General features: G+C 42.3%; 1 protein-coding gene across 1 annotated transcript in view; it reads right to left on the reverse strand.

Annotated features, from left to right (window-relative positions):
- Positions 1 to 21,451, reverse strand: part of LOC306863088 (carboxypeptidase A6-like) — a 42,879-nt gene that overhangs the window by 16,056 nt on the left and 5,372 nt on the right. The window contains exons 2-4 of the mRNA XM_079406261.1: positions 19,570 to 19,645; positions 7,045 to 7,169; positions 3,873 to 3,987 (exon numbers count right to left, since the gene is read on the reverse strand). Of these exons, the coding sequence (XP_079262387.1) occupies positions 3,873 to 3,987; positions 7,045 to 7,169; positions 19,570 to 19,645 (316 nt within the window). The remainder of the gene's footprint in view (positions 1 to 3,872; positions 3,988 to 7,044; positions 7,170 to 19,569; positions 19,646 to 21,451) is intronic.

A 21,451-nucleotide genomic window follows, 5' to 3' on the forward strand; every position in this document is an offset into this window, starting at 1 on the left:
AATGAGAGCTAAAAATGTCAGCAAAGTCTGTCAGCAAGTTCTTGAGCTGTGCCCGTTCTTCAGGATTTAACTCTGTATCCTCCAAATGCACTTCAGGCATTGGATGGACAGCTTCTGTAGAAGTAGTCACGGCTGAGACTAACGTATAATCATCATGTGTATCGCCAGTGACTGAGAAAAGCTGACCTAATGGGCATCCAGCATCAAGAGAGACTTGTTCATTTGTCGGGTTAACAACTCGAACCATGCCCCTCCCTTTGTGAATGGAGGTCAGCGTTCGAGCGACGCCTAAGGTCACAACTGGAGGAGGCTGTGGTTCCAGTATAGCCACATATGTGTCAGTGAAAGGATCCGCTACACCATTCTCTTTGACAGAAATTGGGATTACCATCTCTGACATAGGTGGGACAGTCACCTGAGCGACATTCCCAGGTGAAAAACAAGTACACTTCCATAATGTACTTAAAGTGCTCTATTTTCGCGCACTAATTTTGTACTTAATATACTAAAAATGATCCTTTAGTACTTCTTAAGATAAACTAAAGATCATCTAAGTGTACTCAACTGTGCTATTTTGAGACACCATGAATATGAACTAAAATGCACTTTTAGCATACTATCTTTGTATTTAAAAAATGTATTTAGCTACCACTTGTAGTACACTTGAACCCATCTTTCATACACTAGTACACTCAAGTGTACTACAAGTGGTAGCTAAATGCATTTTTTAAATACAAAGATAGTATGCTAAAAGTGCATTTTAGTTCATATTCATGGTGTCTCAAAATAGCACAGTTGAGTACACTTAGATGATCTTAAGTTTATCTTAAGAAGTACTAAAGGATAATTTTTAGTATATTAAGTACAAAATTAGTGCGCGAAAATAGAGCACTTTAAGTACATTATGGAAGTGTACTTGTTTTTCTCCTGGGTTGACTGCAGAACTTTGTACTGGAATCAGTGACTGGGGTGGTGAAAGAGGCACTGAGGTATTATATAGTTGTAAACGTGCATTTGGTATGTCAACTGTAACGTTGTGCTCAATTAGAAAATCCCATCCTATGAGAAAAGGATGAGTAGCGGTACGTACTACATGGAATACATGGGAAAATGTGACATCCCCAATATGTATGGGAGCTGTCACAGAGCCAAGTATATCCAGTAACTGTCCAGTTACTGATGACGCTAAAACAAATGACTTGCTGATAGGTTGAGTAGACAAAGCTGGAATGGATTTACGACAGTCATCAGTAATGAGCGACAGACCTGACCCTGTGTCTACCAAAGCATGAAGTTCAGCACCAGCTACTGCAATTTGAATAAACGGTGTGGGTGGAGTAGAGTTATAAGCAACTGAATCAGAGTGGACCCTTATTGGGGATGAAGCTGGCATTTGGTCCCCAATGACAGCTTCTACTCGTTTCCCCGCTGTGGTGAGAAAGGGGCTTTCTCTCTGTGAGACTGAGAGAAGTGTACATGGCGCGTGGGGGAGGTAAAATACCTCTGTGAACTATAGGAATGGGGGGGTGGCGATGGAGAGCTATGTCTACGATAACTGGAATGTCTGTACTGTGGACTGGGTGAGGGTGAGCGAGCATAATGGGCTCCATGTTCACGATCGAGATGAGGCCGGCGCTCCCGTGAAAGTGAGCGGTCAGACCTGGAGTTCTCATAACGATATCTGTGGGGGATGTATTGATCCGATTGTGTGGTGTGAGGGGGGTATGACTCACGACTACGGGAAGAATTAGAGCAGCTACAATGTCTTTGATAAGAGATGTCATCACTTGGGGGAGGCTGATCATGTTCGGAGTGTCCACGGTGGTGCTGTGAAGAACGACATTCGTCCCGAGGGTGTCGCTGTCGACCTCTCTGTGCATATTGTGCAGTACAGCAGCAGTCTCGATGACGATGATGGTCATCCAAGCCAGGCTGGCGATGGCGTGCTGTGATGTCGCAGTCCACGGCTGCACAGGTTTGATGTGAAGAGTGTGTGGAAGATGTCACCTCGTCCTGAAGACTGGAAATCCGCTGCGAAAGCTGGTCCACGCGTTCATCCGTCCGTCGTAGATGAGACTGACGTAAGACATGCAAGTCAGTTCGGAGTTCAGCTATGGCTGATGCTAGGTCAGTGATGTGGGTTGCTGTCACTGTGTTAGCTGATGGTTGTTGATGCACCATCACAGGCATAACAGTTGAAGGGTTAGCAATACTGATGGCCAACTGAGCACGTTCACATTGAGTGGCTACTCTCAAAGCACTGTCCAAAGTCACAGCGCCATGCTCATGGATTTTGAGTTGAAGCGATGGGTCTAAACCGGTCACAAATCTACGAAAAATTTCACAATTCCGTGCTGCTACATCATATTGTGGAAATGCTTCAGTCACTAAATTTGTGAGCTCGGCAGCATAGACTTGAAGAGGTTCTTGTGGTTTACGGGGACGTGCATTCAAAAACGTCTGAAATGTGGCCAAAAATGTGGTACGGCCAAAAACAGTGGTCAAACTGGCTTTAGTTAACTCATAGTCAGCTTTCACTTCAGTTGGGAGAGACTGCCAATATGCAAATGCCGGGCCAGTAAGCTTCGCAGGGAGAAGTTTGGCTTTATCAGGGGATACAGCTGAGACATTAAGTGCAACTTCAAATCTCTGTATCCATGCACTAAAAGGCTCTGTACCGTCACCCGAAAAAGGATGAGGAAGGTCAATTTTAAATGGCAGATGTGGGTTTACTGCGTCTGCAACATGTCTGTCTCCCTGTATTGCAGCTGCGTCATTTTCGTCGTCCGCCATTTTGTGTAAGAGAGAGCGCACGTAATCCGAACTTGCAAAAAAAAAAAAAGAGCGCGTGAAAAAACTATACAAAAATAGTATCAACGTCTCTGCAGGTTAAGGTGGCGATATTCACATCGTTCAATACGAAAAAAAAACAAGTGTTCCCACAAAACAAGCCAACCAGCGCTGCCACCAGTGTAACGCGCGTTGGTTCTATATGCGAGCTTCACAGTTCTTACCGCGCGTTGGCTCGTGGGTTCTTGGCTTTGTTCCAAGGAGGACAGAGAGCTCGGAAGTCATAACACTTGGTTTATTAAACAGTAGAGGTGAACATCATGGATTAGCCACATCCGATTACACAGTGCGCGTCAACTCTTTCTCAACGCTCACACCAACTGCTCGCCAAACTATTATCTCTCGCGAGCCTAATCGCGGATCTCTGTTCTCGCGATATTACCTCTACGTCTTATTTAAAGTTACAGAACATTCATTTTAACCTTAAATTTCACTCCCTACACTACTTTTAACCACAACTGTATATACACACAAAACCTGTAGCACCGGAAGATTTTCTTGTAGAGAAATATTTTTCTTGTCTTGACTTGATTATCTTAATATGTTAAAGCTAAACACGTGATTTGAAATATTAACTGATGCATTCTTTACAGATGTTTTTTTTTTTTTACAAGAGTACTAGAGGATTGTATATCCATAAAACTGAATGTAATCTAGCCCTTGTCTGCTCTGAAGGTTTTCCCATTCATCATCTTGTCATGGGACTAAATCACAGAGCTGAAGTTGTATCTGTGTGTTCATTTAAATTTGGCACTCGGTCTGAGGGAGAAGACCTGTGAGTAAAGATTTAATGATGGGTTAGTATGGCACTGAAGAAAACCTCCCGAGATCTGTTTTTCTTGCTCACAGGCCACAACAACTGAGTACAAATGCACTTCTCAATCAAAAGCTGTTAGTTAGCCTGCGAAAGTCAAGCTTCTGTTGAGAAAGATGGCAGACAGAGAAAAAAAATGTCTTTGATCTCTGTCTTCTTCATCTCTCTACATAAAAATGACCATATGAATTTTGATCCATGCACTCACCTCTTCCAAAGGATGGTAAACTTCATAGTCATACTGGAATTCTGATCTGCGCTTCCTGGAGGACTGGTGTCCGATCTGTTTCTCAATTTCGGCTTGGAGATTGGAAATGAGCACCCTGTGGAGACAGTCAGGGAAGGAATGCACTGTGTATCTAACCGTTTAATGGCAATTTTCAGGGATACTCAGATGCTTATAGACATTCAGCCATTTCTGCATAACACCAGAGCTATAAAGCATATTTTAATATTTTATTTGTATATTTATTTAGTAAATGTGTATAATATAGTTTATTATTTAGTATATTTACTTATTTATTTGCACGTCATTACTGCAGTTTATTTGGAAAGTACACTCTAAAACATGCTGGGTTAAAAACAACCCAGTGCTGGGTGAAATATGTACAAACCCAGCGACTGGGTTGTTTTGACCCAGCGGTTGGGTTAATTGTTTTAACCTATTGTTTTAAAATATTACTTAAAAATATTTATTGCGTAAAATGAACCCAAAATAGGTTGGAAATTAACATGTTCAATAACAATAACGTGTGTGTTCAATAAATTAACTTTTATTAATAAGTTGAATAAAAAATTATTAAATAATATATAGCCTATTTTAAATGGCTTATTAATAAATGTTCACCTTTTGATTATTATTGAGTTATTTTTTTTTTTATCCAGATGCTGGGTTTAGCCGTTGGGTCATTTTATTGGCCTGTTTTTAAATATTTTTACCCAGGTCGTGCGTAGCTTTTCTGTAACTAAGTTGCTGGGTCATTTTTAACGCTGGGTTATATTTTCTACCCAACTGCTGGGTTGAGCCTGTCTCCGACGAAACAACCCAGCTGCTGAGTTACAGTCAGAGCGTGGGCTTTTTGAGTCCTTTACAGGAGAGAGCGGTTCTCAGCACTGCCGATTTGGTGCACTTCTTCAGAGAAATAAAGGTTTGTATACATTTTATTTCATTTATAAAGTCTTTACTGTGCTGTAAATTGTATTATTTTACGCAATGCAACATAAGGCCTTTTGCCTTGCATAACATAAATGGATTTTATTCGTTATAGTACTGCGTTTAACTTAATTTGATGTTAATATATGTTCTCTAATCTCAGTACTGTTTGTTTATGGGCAGGTTATGGAGTCAGTTGCGGCATCTTTCAGCTACGAGTGAAATGCAGCTCAGATTTCGGCGACACACCGGCACGCGAATTAGCACTATTTAGGTAAAAAGCTTTTACAGAGAACAGTTGAATACACTTAAATTAAAATGCTACTTTTAAATGTTACATTTTTTATGCTTAAAATGCTTGTTAAATGTGTTTAATGTATGTAATATTGTAAACTATGCTGTATTCACCAAATAAATTCAATTTGCCTTGTATTTAGTCCATGTATTGTTGCTTAACATTAAATGTTCGTCTTTTGATTATTGCTGTTGCCTATAGTAATTCTGTGTTTTTTTTTATTTCCAGTCCAATTTAAGCCAACAATATGCTAATTTTTAAACAATATGTAAGTGACCGCAAAATGGTCCTGTCACTTTAAATTTGTTCTGCGCATGTTATGTGCTTTACGCAGTAGGGGTGGGGTAACGCAAAGTAGTTTTACTGTGAATGGTGTCTTGATTCTTAACGGTTAAAAACAACCCAACTTGCGTTATTTGGCAACCCAGCGTTGGGTAAATATTGGACAGAACACATGCTGGGTTATTTTGACCCAGCTGGTTGGGCTAAATGTTTAGCCTTCTGGGTTGTTTTATTTAAGTCATCTATTGTGTAGCTGCCCTTTGGCATCCATCAACGGGACACAGAGAGTTTCTGACGGGTGCTTCTTTATTTCGCTTGTGAAGAGCGCCATTAAACTTTAGCTGCGTACGTTAGCACCGTGAAACTACACAAAGAAACAACAAAACCAATAAATACAACTCATATACAGAAACATAAGATAAATATAGTACACATTTAAGGAGAAACAGATGAAAAAATAACGATGAAATGAATAGACAGTTTGAAACAACTAATTAACAAGCAGAGCTCATAAAACCTTAAAATAAACGACAAATGTAATGTATATCAACTTCACATACATTTACATTTAGCTGACGCTTTTATCCAAAGCAACTTACAATTGCTACATATGTCAGAGGTCACACGCCTCTGGAGCAACTAGGGGGTTAAGTGTCTTGCTCAGGGACACATTGGTGTCTCACACTGGATTCGAACCTGGGTCTCTCACACCAAAGGCATGTGTCTTATCCACTGCGCCATCACCACCCTTACCTCGGGTGCGCCATCACATACCTCGCTTCGCTTTACCAAAGGGTGCTAAGAGCATTTTTGTGGTAATTATGTGTCTGAATTTTAATTTACAACCTATTTTGGGTTCATTTTAAGCCAGCCAGTAATTTTTAAACAACAGTTGAGTTAAATAAAACTACCCTGAAGGTTGGGTTAAACATTTAACCCCAGCATTTTGATGCAAAGTGCTTTGCACCAGGGTCATGATCATGAAGTTGTTTATTGATAAATTTTTTTTAATCTTATTTTGAAGCTAATGGAAATTAATTAATTTGTTTACTCAAATAACTGAGAAAAATTTAAGTGTTTTCTTCCTTTTTAAAGTTAGACTCAATATCACCAACATTATTGTTATTTATTTATATATTGGCTAGGGATATGGAGGAAGGAATGAAAATGCCACAATTTATCTATCTGACCTGTCAAATTTAAAGCAAGCAAAGAAGGTGGTTTTTAAACTAGAGTAAACAAAGCACTAGACGCATACATTTCTCTTTCTCAACTTGTCCCATTACACAGAATCCTCTGAGGTATCACTTCTGCGTGTAAATATGCTCAAATACATCAGCCATGAGAAGGAGAGGAGGTATAGAAGAAAAGGCCTCCCTGGGGAAAGAGATGACAATGAAAGTGCTTCTGGCTGCGGCGAGTGAGATAAGCTTCATTGTTGCTGTTGAGTTGGATGATTGATGGAGAGAGCAGCTGAAAGACTACTCTGAATCGAGCTTTCATTTCTGGAACCTTCGGCACACACAAATCAAAGTCTGAAGAATCTGAGTAGAACTCAAATGTGTGTCTCCCAGAAACCGATGTTTCACCTGCAGGAGTATGAGAGAGGAGTTCACTATATAACTCCCAAGGGAGGAAGAGGAGACTCACTCATAGTGGATGTGCGCTTGGCGAAGACGTCTTCTTAGCCTTTGCGTCTTGTTCCGTCCCACATGAACGTCTACTGGACTGTTCTCTTGAATCATATATGCACTGTTGGGCTTCCAAAGGTCCACCTGCAGAACATAATTAAAGTCATTCAAGCAGGAATTTTGTTCCTAAATGCTCAAATTAAAAATCTGTCATCATTTACTCACCCAAACCCGTATGACTTTCTTTCTGCATAGAAATATCTTTCTCAAACATCACTGTCACTGTCATATCTCAGTTGTTCATATTCAGTTTTGACAGACCAGATTTGATGCCATTGGTTTTCATGTGTGTTATAACTGACCATGACACAATGAATACTGAATATATAAAAATGCGAGTGAAATCTGATTACGGGGAATCTAATATGAGTGGAGTTCAATGTTTATTCTTATTAAAAATACAGTAGATATTAAATTAGTGAAGTACAGCTTAGAAAATCTGATCTGGGACAACTTTGAGAAATTATTTCACATCTCTTTTGATTGCAGATTTGTGAGATTATACTGGTGTATTTTGCTTGGGAAAAATACCTGAGAAGTAGGAAACATCTGAATTTGCGCAGAAGAAAGTCATATGGTGTTCCAACATCCAATTTTCACTATTCAACCTGATTTCATTAGAATACTTTTTTGTCAATTTGAATAATTTGATTTGTTCAAAAATGTGCATTTATTTTTATTTATTAATTTTCAATAGAAAAACAAAGCATGAAGGTCCACAGCTAAACTTAGCAGATTACACCAAACATACAAAATGAAATTCAGTGAAGTCATATCAATTCACCTCCAATTCGCTAAAATGTAAAATTGTTGCAAACTGCCATGAGAGTATTTTAACTTTCGCTTTGGTCACACTTTATTTTAAGGTCCAATTCTCGCCATTAACAAACTATTTGCCTCAAACTCCAAATGTATATTTTTATTTAATAGTTAGTAAGTTAGTTGTTAAGTTTAGGTATTGGTAGGATTGGTCATGCAGAATATGTCAAGTCTACCTTTATTTATATTGCGCTTTTAACAATGTAAATTGTGTCAAAGCAACTGCACAATATCCAAAAAAAGGAATTAGTGTGTCAATAGTGTAAAATGAAAAAAATAAATAATAATTGCAATCAGGTCGACGATATCGCCGGAAATGAATTGTCCCCAACTAAGCAAGCCAGAGGCGACTGCAGCGGCAAGGAACCAAAACCCCATCAGAGACAGAACGGAGAAAAAACCCTGGGAGAAACTTCCTCCTCCGGCCAAACGAACCAGCAGTTCAATTCCAACTGCAGCAAAGTCAGATTGTAAGGTCTCAACTGGTTCCAGTGGTCATTTGGTAATTCTGTATGTTGTCTGAGCGTTGGCATCCTCCGAAATCCTCTGAGGGATTTCGGAGGATGTATCAGAATCAGAATCAGAATGTAGAAATCAGAAACATTTGTTGTAGTGACAGAAGCTCCACAGTGCACCAGAAAGACAGTAACAGGACAGGACACAGGTAAGAAAACAAAATAACAAGAAATAGCCAATAACCAATGTACAAAGCAGCAAAAAAAAAAAAAAAAAAAAAAATACACAATATATAATATAGGCGACTATGTATGTACAGGTCAAGTATGTGCAAATTAGAAATGAGAAAAATAAAAATAAAATAAGTGAGTGTGGTGAATGGATAATGAATTAGTTGTGTGTTCCAAGTTTATTTATTGAGTGTTCATGAGATGTATTGACTGAGGGAAGAAACTGTTCCTGTGTCTGGTCGTTCTGGTGCACAGAGCTCTGCAGCGTCGACCAGACGGTAACAGTTCAAAGAGGTTGTGTGCTGGATGTGAGGGGTCCAGAGTGATTTTGCCAGCCCTTTTGCTCACTCTGGATAAGTACAGTTCTTGGAGAGTGGGGAGGGTTGTACCAATGATTCGCTCAGCAGTCCGGACTACCCTCCGTAGTCTTCTGAGGTCAGATTTGGTAGCTGAGCTGAACCAGACAGTTATTGAGGTGCAGAGGATGGATTCAATGATGGCAGAGTAGAACTGTTTCAGTAAGTCCTGTGGCAGGTTGAACTTCCTCAGCTGGCGAAGAAAGTACAACCTCTGCTGGGCCTTCCTGACAATGGAGTCAATATGAATATCCCACTTCAGGTCCTGAGAGATGGTGGTGCCCAGGAATCTGAATGAATCCACTGCAGTCACAGTGCTGTTCATGATGGTGAGTGGGGGGAGAGCAGGGGGGTTTCTCCTGAAGTCCACGATCATCTCCACAGTTTTGAGCGTGTTAAGCTCCAGGTTGTTGAGACTGCACCAGACAGCCAGCTCCTTAACCTCCTGTCTGTAAGCAGACTCGTCACCGTCCTGGATGAGGCCGATCAGTGTGGTGTCGTCTGCGAACTTCAGGAGCTTGACAGAGGGGTCTTTAGATGTGCAGTCGTTGGTGTAGAGGGAGAAGAGCAGTGGGGAGAGAACGCAGCCCTGAGGAGCTCCAGTGCTGATGGTTCGAGTGCTGGATGTGAATTTGCCAAGCTTTACTAACTGCTGTCTGTCTGTCAGGAAGCTGTTGATCCACTGGCAGACGGAGGTGGGGACAGAGAGCTGAGTTAGTTTATTTTGAAGGGTTTCCGGGATAATGGTGTTAAAAGCAGAGCTGAAGTCCACAAACAGGATCCTCACATAAGTCCCTGGTCTGTCCAGATGCTGCAGGATGAAGTGCAGTCCCATGTTGACTGCATCATCCACAGACCTGTTTGCTCTGTAGGCAAACTGCAGGGGGTCCAGTAAGGGTCCAGTGATGTCCTTCAGATGAGCCAAAACCAGTCAAAAAAATTGCACCAGCCTGACAGAAAAATTGCATGCTCAGACAACATACAGAATTACCAAATGACCACTGGAACCAGTTGAGACCATATATATATATATATATACTTATATATGGATATATACTTATATATGTTCTTTATAAGTACTAATAAACAGCCAATATGTTAATAATAGGCATGCTAATAAGGAACTTAATAGTGAGAATTGGTCCCTATACTGAAGTGTTACCTAGCTATATTCCACATACATAATTTAAATGTAAACAGCTTTACAATGTTCATAACATGTGGTTTATAAATGTTCAGAACATATGATCTATTTAGTCACAAACAAAATAAATACATTGGTTCATGGTTAAAATGGCTAGGACACAAATTAAATCCAAAACAACGAGAAATTAACAGATAAAGCAATCTTGGCGAATAAATCAGGTCCTTGAAATTCAAGCAGTTTATCACACGTTGTAAGATCTTTGAACCAGAGTTGAGATTACAGATAAAGCTTTTTCCAGTGCTGTACGATCTGTAGATCAGAGACATGCTGTAATGACATGATAAAGGAGGAAGCAAAGATGCAGTGCAACAAAGGTTTATTAGAGTCAGCTTCGGACAAACAGTACAGTCTCTCGGGTGGGCAGGTGGCACAGGTACTTCGACGGACAGCGTGTAGGTGACGAGTGATGTTGGTGATCCAGTGACGGTGTAAATCCAAGAGAGACGAACCATGAAGACGAGACAATGACCAGGAACCAGGAAACAGACGAACGCGGGACACACTTGGAGGACATCAAACAACGATCTGACAAGGAGAGGAAAGTGTGGTGAGACTTTATAGGTGAGTAGATTGGCAGCAGCTGGAGCGGGAATTGAGATCAGCTGGCGCGCTGATGACTGGAGTGAGCGGTCACGCCCACTCACACACATACACAGAGAACAACAATACACGAGACATGAAGAAACCAGTGAATTCATGAACCGTGACAGTACCCTCCCTCCTAGGAACGCCTCCTGGTGTTCCCAGACTCCCTTACCTGTCGATTGTAATCATCAATAAGGGAGTGATCCAGAATGTCTCTAGCAGGCACCCAACTTCTCTCCTCCGGACCGTAACCTTCCCAGTCCACCAAGTACTGAAATCCACGTCCCCTCCGCCTTGAGTCCAGAATACGATTAACCGAATAATCAGGTTCCCCTTCTACGAGTCGCGGCGGTGGGGGAACTGGGGCTAGCGGATTAATACGGGCATAAAAGACGGGTTTGATTTTGGATACATGGAACACGGGATGAATTCTCCTGTACACTGGAGGAAGATTGAGGCGGACTGCCACCGGGCTAATGATCTTGGTGACAGAGAACGGGCCAATGAATTTCGGAGCAAGCTTATTAGAAACGGAGCGGAGAGGAATGTTCTTGGTAGAAAGCCACACTTTTTGACCAATCCACTGCCTCCTCCTGAAACGTAGAAACAGAAACAGACGGACAAGCAGACACAAGACAAGACTCATAACATTTACTGCTCCACTCCGATACTGTTCTCTGCTGCCAATCGATCCTGGGGTTGTGCTTGGTGAGCCAGGGGTGACCTAAAACAATGGGTGCGAGGGGGAGTCCAGAATGTAGAAGGAGATGGTTTCAGAGTGGTTGCCAGATACAATGAGTGTGACGGGTCCGGTGGTGAAGGAAATGATGGGAAGGGCTTGGCCATTGAGAGCGTGAACTGCGATGGTCTGTGTGAGGGGTAGAAGGGGAACTTGAGTCCTATGTGCAAAAGCAGAGTCCATGAAATTACCCTCAGCCCCAGAATCCAGCAGTGCGTGACAGTCCTGAGTGTGGGCTGACCATCGTAGTCTTACCGGGAGGAGTGTAGATGTCGATGAGGTCTTCTCAGCGGAGATCCCACCCGACAGTAGCCTCAGACTTACTGCCGGGCTTGCCCCTTTTACTGGACAGTTGCAGGCTAAATGTCCTGCCGTGCCACAGTACAGGCACAAGCCCTGGGATCTCCGCCTCTCCTTCTCCTCCCGGGAAAGCCGAGCTCGCCCGACCTGCATGGGCTCATGATTGTAGACGGGGCTGACCGCGTCCCTGTCGCTGGCTCGTGGTGTAGACGTCTCCCCTGGAAGCTGAGCGGGTAACCTCCGCCGCTCGACTCGAGAGAGTCGGGAGTCTACACGCAACGCCAGATCGACAAGCCCATTAAGTGTGGGGGGTAGGTCCAGGGCATAGATCTCATTCTGGACGCGATCAGCCAGTCCATGCAGGAACATATCCCACTGCGCCTCCTCGTTCCACTGACACTCTGCCGCCAAGGTCCTGAACTCGATTGAGTAATCAGAGACGGATCTCTCCCCCTGCCTGAGATCCGCCAGAATCCGCGCGGCTTCTCTCCCAGCAACCGCGCGGTCAAACACTCTCTTCATCTCGGCGGAGAGTGTCTGAAACGAGGCACAGCATGGATCCTGGTTCTCCCACACCGCTGTTCCCCATAGTGCTGCTCTCCCAGTCAGCAGCGTGAGCACGAACGCCACCCTTGTCTGCTCGCTGGCAAAGGTTCTGGGCTGCAGGGAGAAATGCATAGCACAGCGAGTCAGAAAGGCACGGCAAAAGTTCGGCTCACCGTTGTAAAGTTCCGGCGCTGGTAGGCAGGGCTCTGACTGGGAGACATAGTTCGATGGTACGAGGAGAGCTGGCGGTGTGGGTGGCGCAGCGGGAACTTGCCGATGTTGAACTTGCTGGGTGAGCTCGGACACCTGCGCCACAAGAGCTCGAATAGCCTGTCCTGACTCCTTCAAGCTCTTCTCCTGGGCATTCATCCGAGAGACGCTGACTCTAATGAACTCCTCCAAAAAGGAAGAGTCGGCACTTGCTGCTTCCATGGTGGTCAGATCGTTCTGTAATGACATGATAAAGGAGGAAGCAAAGATGCAGTGCAACAAAGGTTTATTAGAGTCAGCTTCGGACAAACAGTACAGTCTCTCGGGTGGGCAGGTGGCACAGGTACTTCGACGGACAGCGTGTAGGTGACGAGTGATGTTGGTGATCCAGTGACGGTGTAAATCCAAGAGAGACGAACCATGAAGACGGGACAATGACCAGGAACCAGGAAACAGACGAACGCGGGACACACTTGGAGGACATCAAACAACGATCTGACAAGGAGAGGAAAGTGTGGTGAGACTTTATAGGTGAGTAGATTGGCAGCAGCTGGAACGGGAATTGAGATCAGCTGGCGCGCTGATGACTGGAGTGAGCGGTCACGCCCACTCACACACACACACACACACACACAGAGAACAACAATACACGAGACATGAAGAAACCAGTGAATTCATGAACCGTGACACATGCTGAATCAGCCCATTCACAGAGAATTTGAAACAGAGCTTCGGCGAGCCGCAATGACCACAGCGTTTGACTGAAATGATCTATTTCTGTGTGTGGATCCACAAAACCACTTTAGATTGCCAGCATATGCCGGAGCCTTTAAAGCAGCCCAGATACGAGTCCCTGAAGCATAACCTCATATTTGCGTCATCAGCCTCCTTTGTATGCCTGCCAAGTCACTACGCTGTTGACTTTGGCTACAACAACAGGCCCATTTAATAAGATGGCAAAGAATAGAACCATTCAAATGGCCCATCCTAACACCAGCAACAGAGTAGATCACAGGCTATATTTCCTAGACCTTATTTCTAGACCTGAAATGATGCTCTGAACACAGTTCTGAATTATATTGGCGTATAATATACTGTATATATACACATGTCAAATGATATGCCTTGTGTTAAATACAAGCCTTCAATTTGTGAGTCTTGTTTAAAAGCAGGGATATCAGTCATAAAGTAGTTCCACTCTGCATGCAGAAAAACTCCTCTGTGCTGTGCTGCATTCCTAACAGATGCTCACAAACCTGGCAGTTGAAACAGATTTGACATGTTTGTTTTGATGGCGTGTGACTGCTGTGTTCTTGAAGCAGATTTTGCATGCACAACGAAAGTCAAGTCAAGTCAAGTCAAGTCTGCTTTATTGTCAATTCTTCCACATGTACGGCACATACATACAGAGAATTGAAATTGCGTTACTCTCAGACCCTTGGTGCATACAGTTAACATTAAACACATTCAAATACAGATAATACAGTTTAAACATATGTACATACAACTATACAGATATACAAATGAGGACATTGTAGAAAAATAAAGAAATAGATCAAGTGGCATAAGGCGCATGGCAGAATAGATAGAGTGCAAACCAGTTAAATAAAAACAAAACTGTGCAGATATATTTGTAGTGCAAAAAGAGCTTATCAATCTGAGGACATTGTAGAAAAATAAAAAAAGAGATAAAGTGGCATAAGGCACATGGCAGAATAGATAGAGTGCAAACCAGTTAAATAAAACAAAACTGTGCAGATGTATGTGTAGTGCAAGAAGAACATGTCAGTAGGGAGAACAGTCCTTATATCAGACTATCCGAAGAGGTAGTTTGCAGTCAATGCTGGATGAGGTAGTGATCAGTCCAATGCTGCACAAGTGACAGGTGCTGGTCACAGTTTTTTAAGTTGGTGGTGGGGGGGGGGGGGGGATCTCATATTGTCAGAGTTCAGTGTTGCATGGGGTAAAAGAGGGGACGGGGGGCTAGGACGGGAGGGAGTTCAGCTTCCTGACAGCCTGATGTATGAAGCTGTCCTTCAGTCTGCTGGTCCTCGCCTGGAGACTCCGCAGTCTCCTCCCTGATGGCAGCAGACTGAAGAAGCTGTGTGTCGGGTGGGTGGGATCACCTGCAATGCGGAGGGCTTTGCGGGTGAGACGGGTGCTGTAAATGTCCTGGAGGGAGGGGAGAGAGACACCAACGATCTTCTCAGCTGCTCTCACTATGCGCTGAAGTGACTTGCAGCAGGATGCGTTGCAAGCGCCATACCACACAGTGATGCAGCTGGTTAGGATGCTCTCGATGGTGCCTCTGTAGAAGGTGCACATGATGGGGGCTGGGGCTCTGGCTCTTCTCAGTTTGCGGAGGAAGTAGAGACGCTGCTGTGCTTTCTTGGCCAGTGCTACAGTGTTTTTAGTCCAGGAGAGGTCCTCTGTGATGTGCACACCCAGGAACTTGGTGCTGCTCACTCTCTCCACAGTCGCACCGTTGATGGTCAGAGGGGCATGCTGAGTGTGTACTCTCCTGAAGTCAACAACAATCTCCTTCGTCTTCTCCACATTCAGAGAGAGATTGTTGTCACTGCACCACCCGGCCAGGCGGCTCACCTCGCTCCTGTAGTTTGTCTCATCTCTGTTGCTAATGAGACCCACCACAGTTGTGTCATCCGCAAACTTAATGAACAGGTTGGAGTTGTGTGACGGTGTGCAGTCGTGGGTCAGCAAAGTGAAGAGGAGGGGGCTCAGCACACATCCTTGGGGGGCCCCAGTGTTCAGTGTGATGGTGCTGGATGTGTTACTGCCAACCCGTACTGCTTGAGGTCTCCCGGTCAGGAAGTCCAACAGCCAGTTGCACAGAGAGGTGTTGAGCCCCAGCTGGACCAGTTTGTGAGTGAGCTGTTGAGGGATGATTGTGTTGAATGCTGAACTGAAGTCTATGAACAGCATCCTGACATATGACTATTTTTTGTCCAGATGTGTGAGGGCTGGGTGGAGGGCAGTGGCGATGGCATCATCGGTCGAGCGGTTGGACCTATATGCAAACTGGAAGGGGTCCAGGGAGGGGGGGAGGACAGACTTGATGTGGTGCATGACTAGCCGTTCGAAGCACTTCATGAGAATAGGAGTGAGTGCTATTGGACGGTAGTCATTGAAACAGGATGGAGATGAAAGCATGAGATTGAGATGATGAACATGTTTTCTAAATAAAGCAAGTGATTAAAAAAGAAAACACCTGACTATACAAGCCTTAGGAATGTTAGTGGTAGTGATGATTGAGGGGGAAATCAGTGGAAAAGATTAAATATGGTAAAATGTGTTAAATGAAGCTGAGAGTATTCCTAAGGGATGAGAACTTGATGGCCGTTTGAATTCTAAGGCTGCAGATATATTTTAATTTATAAAGACCCATTTATACTGTGAAAACGGTTAAATACTGTATAAAAGTACAACCCGAATTCCGGAAATGTTGTTATGTTTTTTAAATTTGAATAAAATGAAAACGAAAATCATTTCAAATTACATGTCCCCTACCCAATTATTTTGAGACCTGTAGCAGGCATCAAATTTGAAATGAGCTCATTTAGCGGATAAAAGTGTAAAATTTCTCAGTTTAAAAATGTTTGTTTTATTGTGAAAAAAATATAGGCTCATGTGATTTTGAAAGTCTTTTAGTTTTCATTTTATTCAAATTTAAAAAATGTCCCAACATTTCTGGAATTCGGGTTGTATGATATTATGATGACACTGGGTCTGTACATCCACGTTTATCTGCATTGTTATTTAGTGAAACCTTTGTACTCTTTCGATGTATATGAGGAACCATTGAAGATGAAATATAAATGTCATCTGAATGCATTATAAGCAGTGTCGCATGGGGAAAGTTACTTTTCAAAGTAATGCATGCATTACAATATTGCGTTACTCCATAAAAAAGTAACTAATTGCGTTTCTTAGTAATGGAATAGACTTTTGTCACTGCTTATTAATTTTTAATAACAAAAAAACCCAAAGTTATATTTTTGGCAACTGTAAAGGCCTTTTCACACCAAATGTGAAATTAAAGGTGCAATAGGAGATCTCGGAAAATGCTAACTTTAGCCTGATAGCACTGAAAGCGAACCCTCCCTCCCTGCAATCGCCGTGCAAAGCCATGCCCCCTGAATGCACATACGCTCAAAGAGCAGAATACCAGAGACAACATTAAATCAACGGCTTCCAATTACAGTCCTCACGCCCTCCACCCTCTGCACATTTCATATGCATATCTTGTCAAATCCGACGGTTGTTCTGTTCGACCATAAGTTATAAGTGCCCTTCGAAGTGGACGTCACCAGATATTCCGCCATGATTCCAGTTCAAAGCGAGCATATATGTGCCATACAAAGGGCATTAAAGTGTGCGAGACGTGAATTTAAATTGTATTTATTTACAGAGGTATATTATGTCACACTTCACACTTCTCTGGTAAGTTTCGTCTGTGTGTGAAGACGCTGCGTAGCGCAAATCCGTGAATGAATGTTCCGAAGTAAAATAAACTTCAATGGATTTTCCATGCTCAGGGAGTAGGGAGCAATGAACACTGTGTACGGAGCATGTCAATCGAAACACAGTTCATGCATGTAGCTCTCTTCTAATGAGCTGGTTATCTGAACCGGGTGTGTTAACTAAGCGATACATGCAAAATATGCAGAGTGGGGGCGTGAGGGCTGAAATTGGGAACCGCTGGGCTACAACATGTGTCATTCACCGGTGAGAAAACTTTATAGAACAGTTAGGAAAAGTACTACAATGCCAGGAAGGAAGATTGGTTTGTTGATGTTTGTCTGCCATTCTTGCTCTGTCTGCACAGTGTGCGTGAACGCGCTGATGATGTATCCTGTCTGCGCGAACAGGGTGCGCAGAGATATGCAAATACACACATTGACAGGCAGGCAGGAAAGCCAATTAAAATGCTCGGACCGAACATTTTGATTGGACGAAAATTTCTTGGTCCTATACCTTGCACAGAATATTTAAATACAGATAAATACATTTAGACCACTTAACTTATTGACTGCTATCAGGATGTGAAGAGAATTTCAACCAGAATAACAAAACATTTTTCTGAAGACAATCATCTATTGGACCTTTAATAAGCCTCAGGCTGAAAGATGTGCCTCTGAACCTCACTCCCAGTTTCTCTCAACACAGGAACAGGAGAGGTGTCAGAGTGAATAAATAGGAAAACAAAGTAACTTGGGTTATTATTTGAAAAAGTATCTTTAAAAGTAATGCGTTACTTTACTGGTTATTTGAAAAAAGGAAATCTGATTACATAAATCGCGTTACTTGTTTGTACACAGATTTTATGCACAAATTTGGGAGTATGCAGGCTTTGTGAATAAGACCCATTGGCATTTATATTGTTATTGTACTGAAGCCAAAGTAAATATAATGATGAAAAACATTTTATTTTCTCTCTTAGATTTTCTGCAGACTCCTCTTGTGGGTCCCTGGGCACCTGTTTGAGAACTCCTACCTTATTTCAGCCAAGAGAAAATCTGGCCAAGTGGCACTCTAGCCTATCAATGACTAAATTGATATAATAGTTTGCAGATGGTTGTGTTTGAGTGCAGACCTAAAAAACTTCCCTGTTAGTGCAGTGGTACCAGTTTCTTGGGTTCTCCACACTAAGCATTGTAAGAATCAACATGACTTAGTTTGAGATTATGTTCTGAGATCATCTTACACACAGCCGGTATTTTCCAAATCTCTTTATAGGTTCTCAAAGATTAATTTTGGACACAAAATTTAATTTGGACTAAATGTGATACTCTGTTTTGTCTAAATATTCATGTTTTTATTCAGAGGTTATAAATCTATTTTCTTCAAATGGCCATATCAGTATATCTTTTTTGCGATCATCTGAGATGCATGTGTTTGTACTTAAATGCCTATTTTCCCTGTTTCCGTTTCTGGTTGCCTGTGAACCGGGATGATGTCACTTTGAGAAAATACAGCAGACACAATCAAATGACCCAAGTCTCCTCAAGCCTTTCACTAGAGACGCTCCTGAGCATTGACAGAGAAACCATTTCACACACAAAAAAGACTGTCACTGGAAAAACACCTACTGTAATATAATGAAATATTTGTGATGTTTATGTTGCTTGCACAAATGTTGAGAATACGCAGTTAATTTAAATGGTCTGTCAATGGTGAGTCTAGCAGGACTATGCTAACTAGCCAAACCTTGAGGAAGTGAATGGCTATAGACCTTTTTCACTGACTGTGACATGTTTCCATAGTTCTGAACTTTGTAAATCTAGTACATTTATAGCACTATAGTTTGTGTTTTCTTACACTGACATTCAGTAACAGAAAAGTGGTTAACGCTGCTGTGTGAGTGTTTCTAATAAAATGGCTAAAGGAGTGTTGGTAAATTTGACATCTTTCTCTTTTCTGACCACTGTAATTACTCTCTCATTTCTCAATGTAATTACTCTCTTTTAAATTTGCTATTGGGAACACTAAACATGTGTTTTAGTTTCTGTTCACCACTATGGAAATGTACTCAACTATCATGACTTCTGCTTCTGAGAAATACAATAATGTGATAAGGGTTCACTGATAATGTTTAATCTTGCTGGCATAGTACCATACGTCTCACTGCTGCCTGTATCCGCTGTGTTGTATAGACAGCTCAGTTCAGAAGCATATTTCTGGAGGAAATAGTGGTTATAGTGCTGGGGAACTCTTGCCTGACTCTTAAAGGAAGCTGAGGATGTTCATGCATCACTGGCGCTGAGAATGACACAGTGATGGTGCAAAAAACGATAAAGGTTCTAGCACTGTGATAAACTAAAAATAGTTTAGTTTGGAAGAAAGAAATGAAGGAATTTGGTGGAGAAAATGATTTGATAGAAATTATTGGTCGTTCAAATAACACAAATCCTCTCCCAAGCAGTGACTTCGGTTTCCATGTGGTTTGATTTTGTTTCTCATGATTCCTCTCACATTTTTAATGTTACATGAATATTGATGAAAAAAAGGTGCTCACCGTCAGGTTTTGGAAAAGATGTTTGACTGCTTGAACCTCTGTGTCGCTGTTAGGGATTATTCTCAACACTTGATCACTGCAGAGATAAAGCATTGCAGTTTTTGTAAATTATACACTGGCGCAGGAATCAAATCAAAATACAGGGATCAAGTTTTGACAAAGTACATTTTTTGTATGTTTATACACTATACTGCGGTCAGTATTTTTCTTTATAAGAAAGTAATACATTTATTCAGCAAGGATAAATTAAATTGATCAAAATTGACGTTATGTTTTTTTTTTCGATCTTTTGACAACATTGATAAGATATGTTTCTTGAGCAGCAAATAAGCATATTAGAATGATTTCTGAAGAACCATGTGACACTGAAGACTGGAGTAATGCTTGCTAAAAGCTTTGCCATCACATAAATAAATTCCATTTTAAAATATATTAAAATAGAAAACTGTTATTTTAAACTGTAACAAATATTTCACTCAACAATCCTGCCCGTGGTCTTCCATTTGCTCGCCACCAGAGGTCGCCTTCCTATTATACTGACTCTCACACTACATAGACTGTTACTTGTCACCCCAGACTACATTTCCCATGCTCCACTTCACTGATCACACTCTCACCTCTCAGGGCTGAGTATTGTTTAACGATTATCGCTCTCCTATACCCCTTTTCCACCAAAGCAGTTCCAGGTACTAGTTCAGAGCCAGTGCTATTGCCGGTTCTTAGTTGGTTCGACTGGCGAGCTCTTTAAGAACCTGTTGCTTTTCCACAGTCTAGAGAGCCAATACAGAGCCAGGTCTTACGTCACTGAATACGTTTCATGTTTCAGATCACTAGCGCGGCACAACAGGCATCTGTACAAAGCATCAGCGCCACGCAGATCGATCGATCGGCACACAACACACTAAAGCACCGCGAGAGCGATCCAAAAGCATAAAGAGCCGTCTGCTTTCCAGTCGCTCCCGCAGCACCCCGATATGCCTCGCACCGACCGGTCCGCGCAGCGCCGATCTATCCCGGACAAGCCTAAACAAACTATCAGCAATGGGGGACGTGGCGTTGCTATTGATGTTCATGGCTCTGCGAACCTACATCGGCATCCAAATACGGCGAATCAAACGTGTTAGCGTTTAGCTGCTATTTCAAATATGGCGGTCCAAGTTTCTGTTCGTCTTGTTGGTCACGGTAACCCTGCCCCCAGCCCCTGACGCAAGCGTTTCTTTCTTCTAGCCCAGCAATGTTGTGGTGCTACTTACGAACCGCTTTTCCTGGTTTGGAGCTGGTGCATTGGATGTCGAAAAACAAAGAACCGGTTTGAAACTAGGCTCTGACTCCGAACCAGCACTGGAACTGCCTTGGTGGAAAAGGGGTACTAGTGACAGCTACTTTACAGAGCCATTTCCCTATCTTAGTTTCTAGTTCCTAGTCCTAGTCTAGTTGCGTCTTGGTTTTGCCTGGTAGCCTGTTTCCTGATCACCTGCCTGTCTTGGATATCCTTTTGTCTTGCTGTTTCGGACTCTGTTTGCCCCTCGCCTAAACTATAGTCTGTCTGTTGAATTATCTGTTTGCCTCGCCCTTTGGATTACGTTTGCCGTCGATTGGCCCACGCCTGTTTACCATACTACTCTTTGTCTTGTCTTCATCAAACCTGTTTGCCATTGTCTGACTCATGCCTGTTTTTGACCACGTCTTTTAATAAAAGCTTTGGATATGGATCCGCACGCCTCTCGACTCGTTACAATTACTATTTTTACTGTATTTTTAACCAAATAATGCAGCATTGGTGAGCATAAAAGACTTCTTTCAAAAGCATTAAAAATCTTACAGAACCCAAACTTTTGAACAATAGTGTAAACAATTACCAAAATACACAGTGATTTTCAAA

The sequence above is a fragment of the Barbus barbus genome (genome assembly GCF_936440315.1).
Source record: "Barbus barbus genome assembly, chromosome: 44".
In the NCBI taxonomy this organism is placed as follows: Eukaryota; Metazoa; Chordata; class Actinopteri; order Cypriniformes; family Cyprinidae; genus Barbus; species Barbus barbus.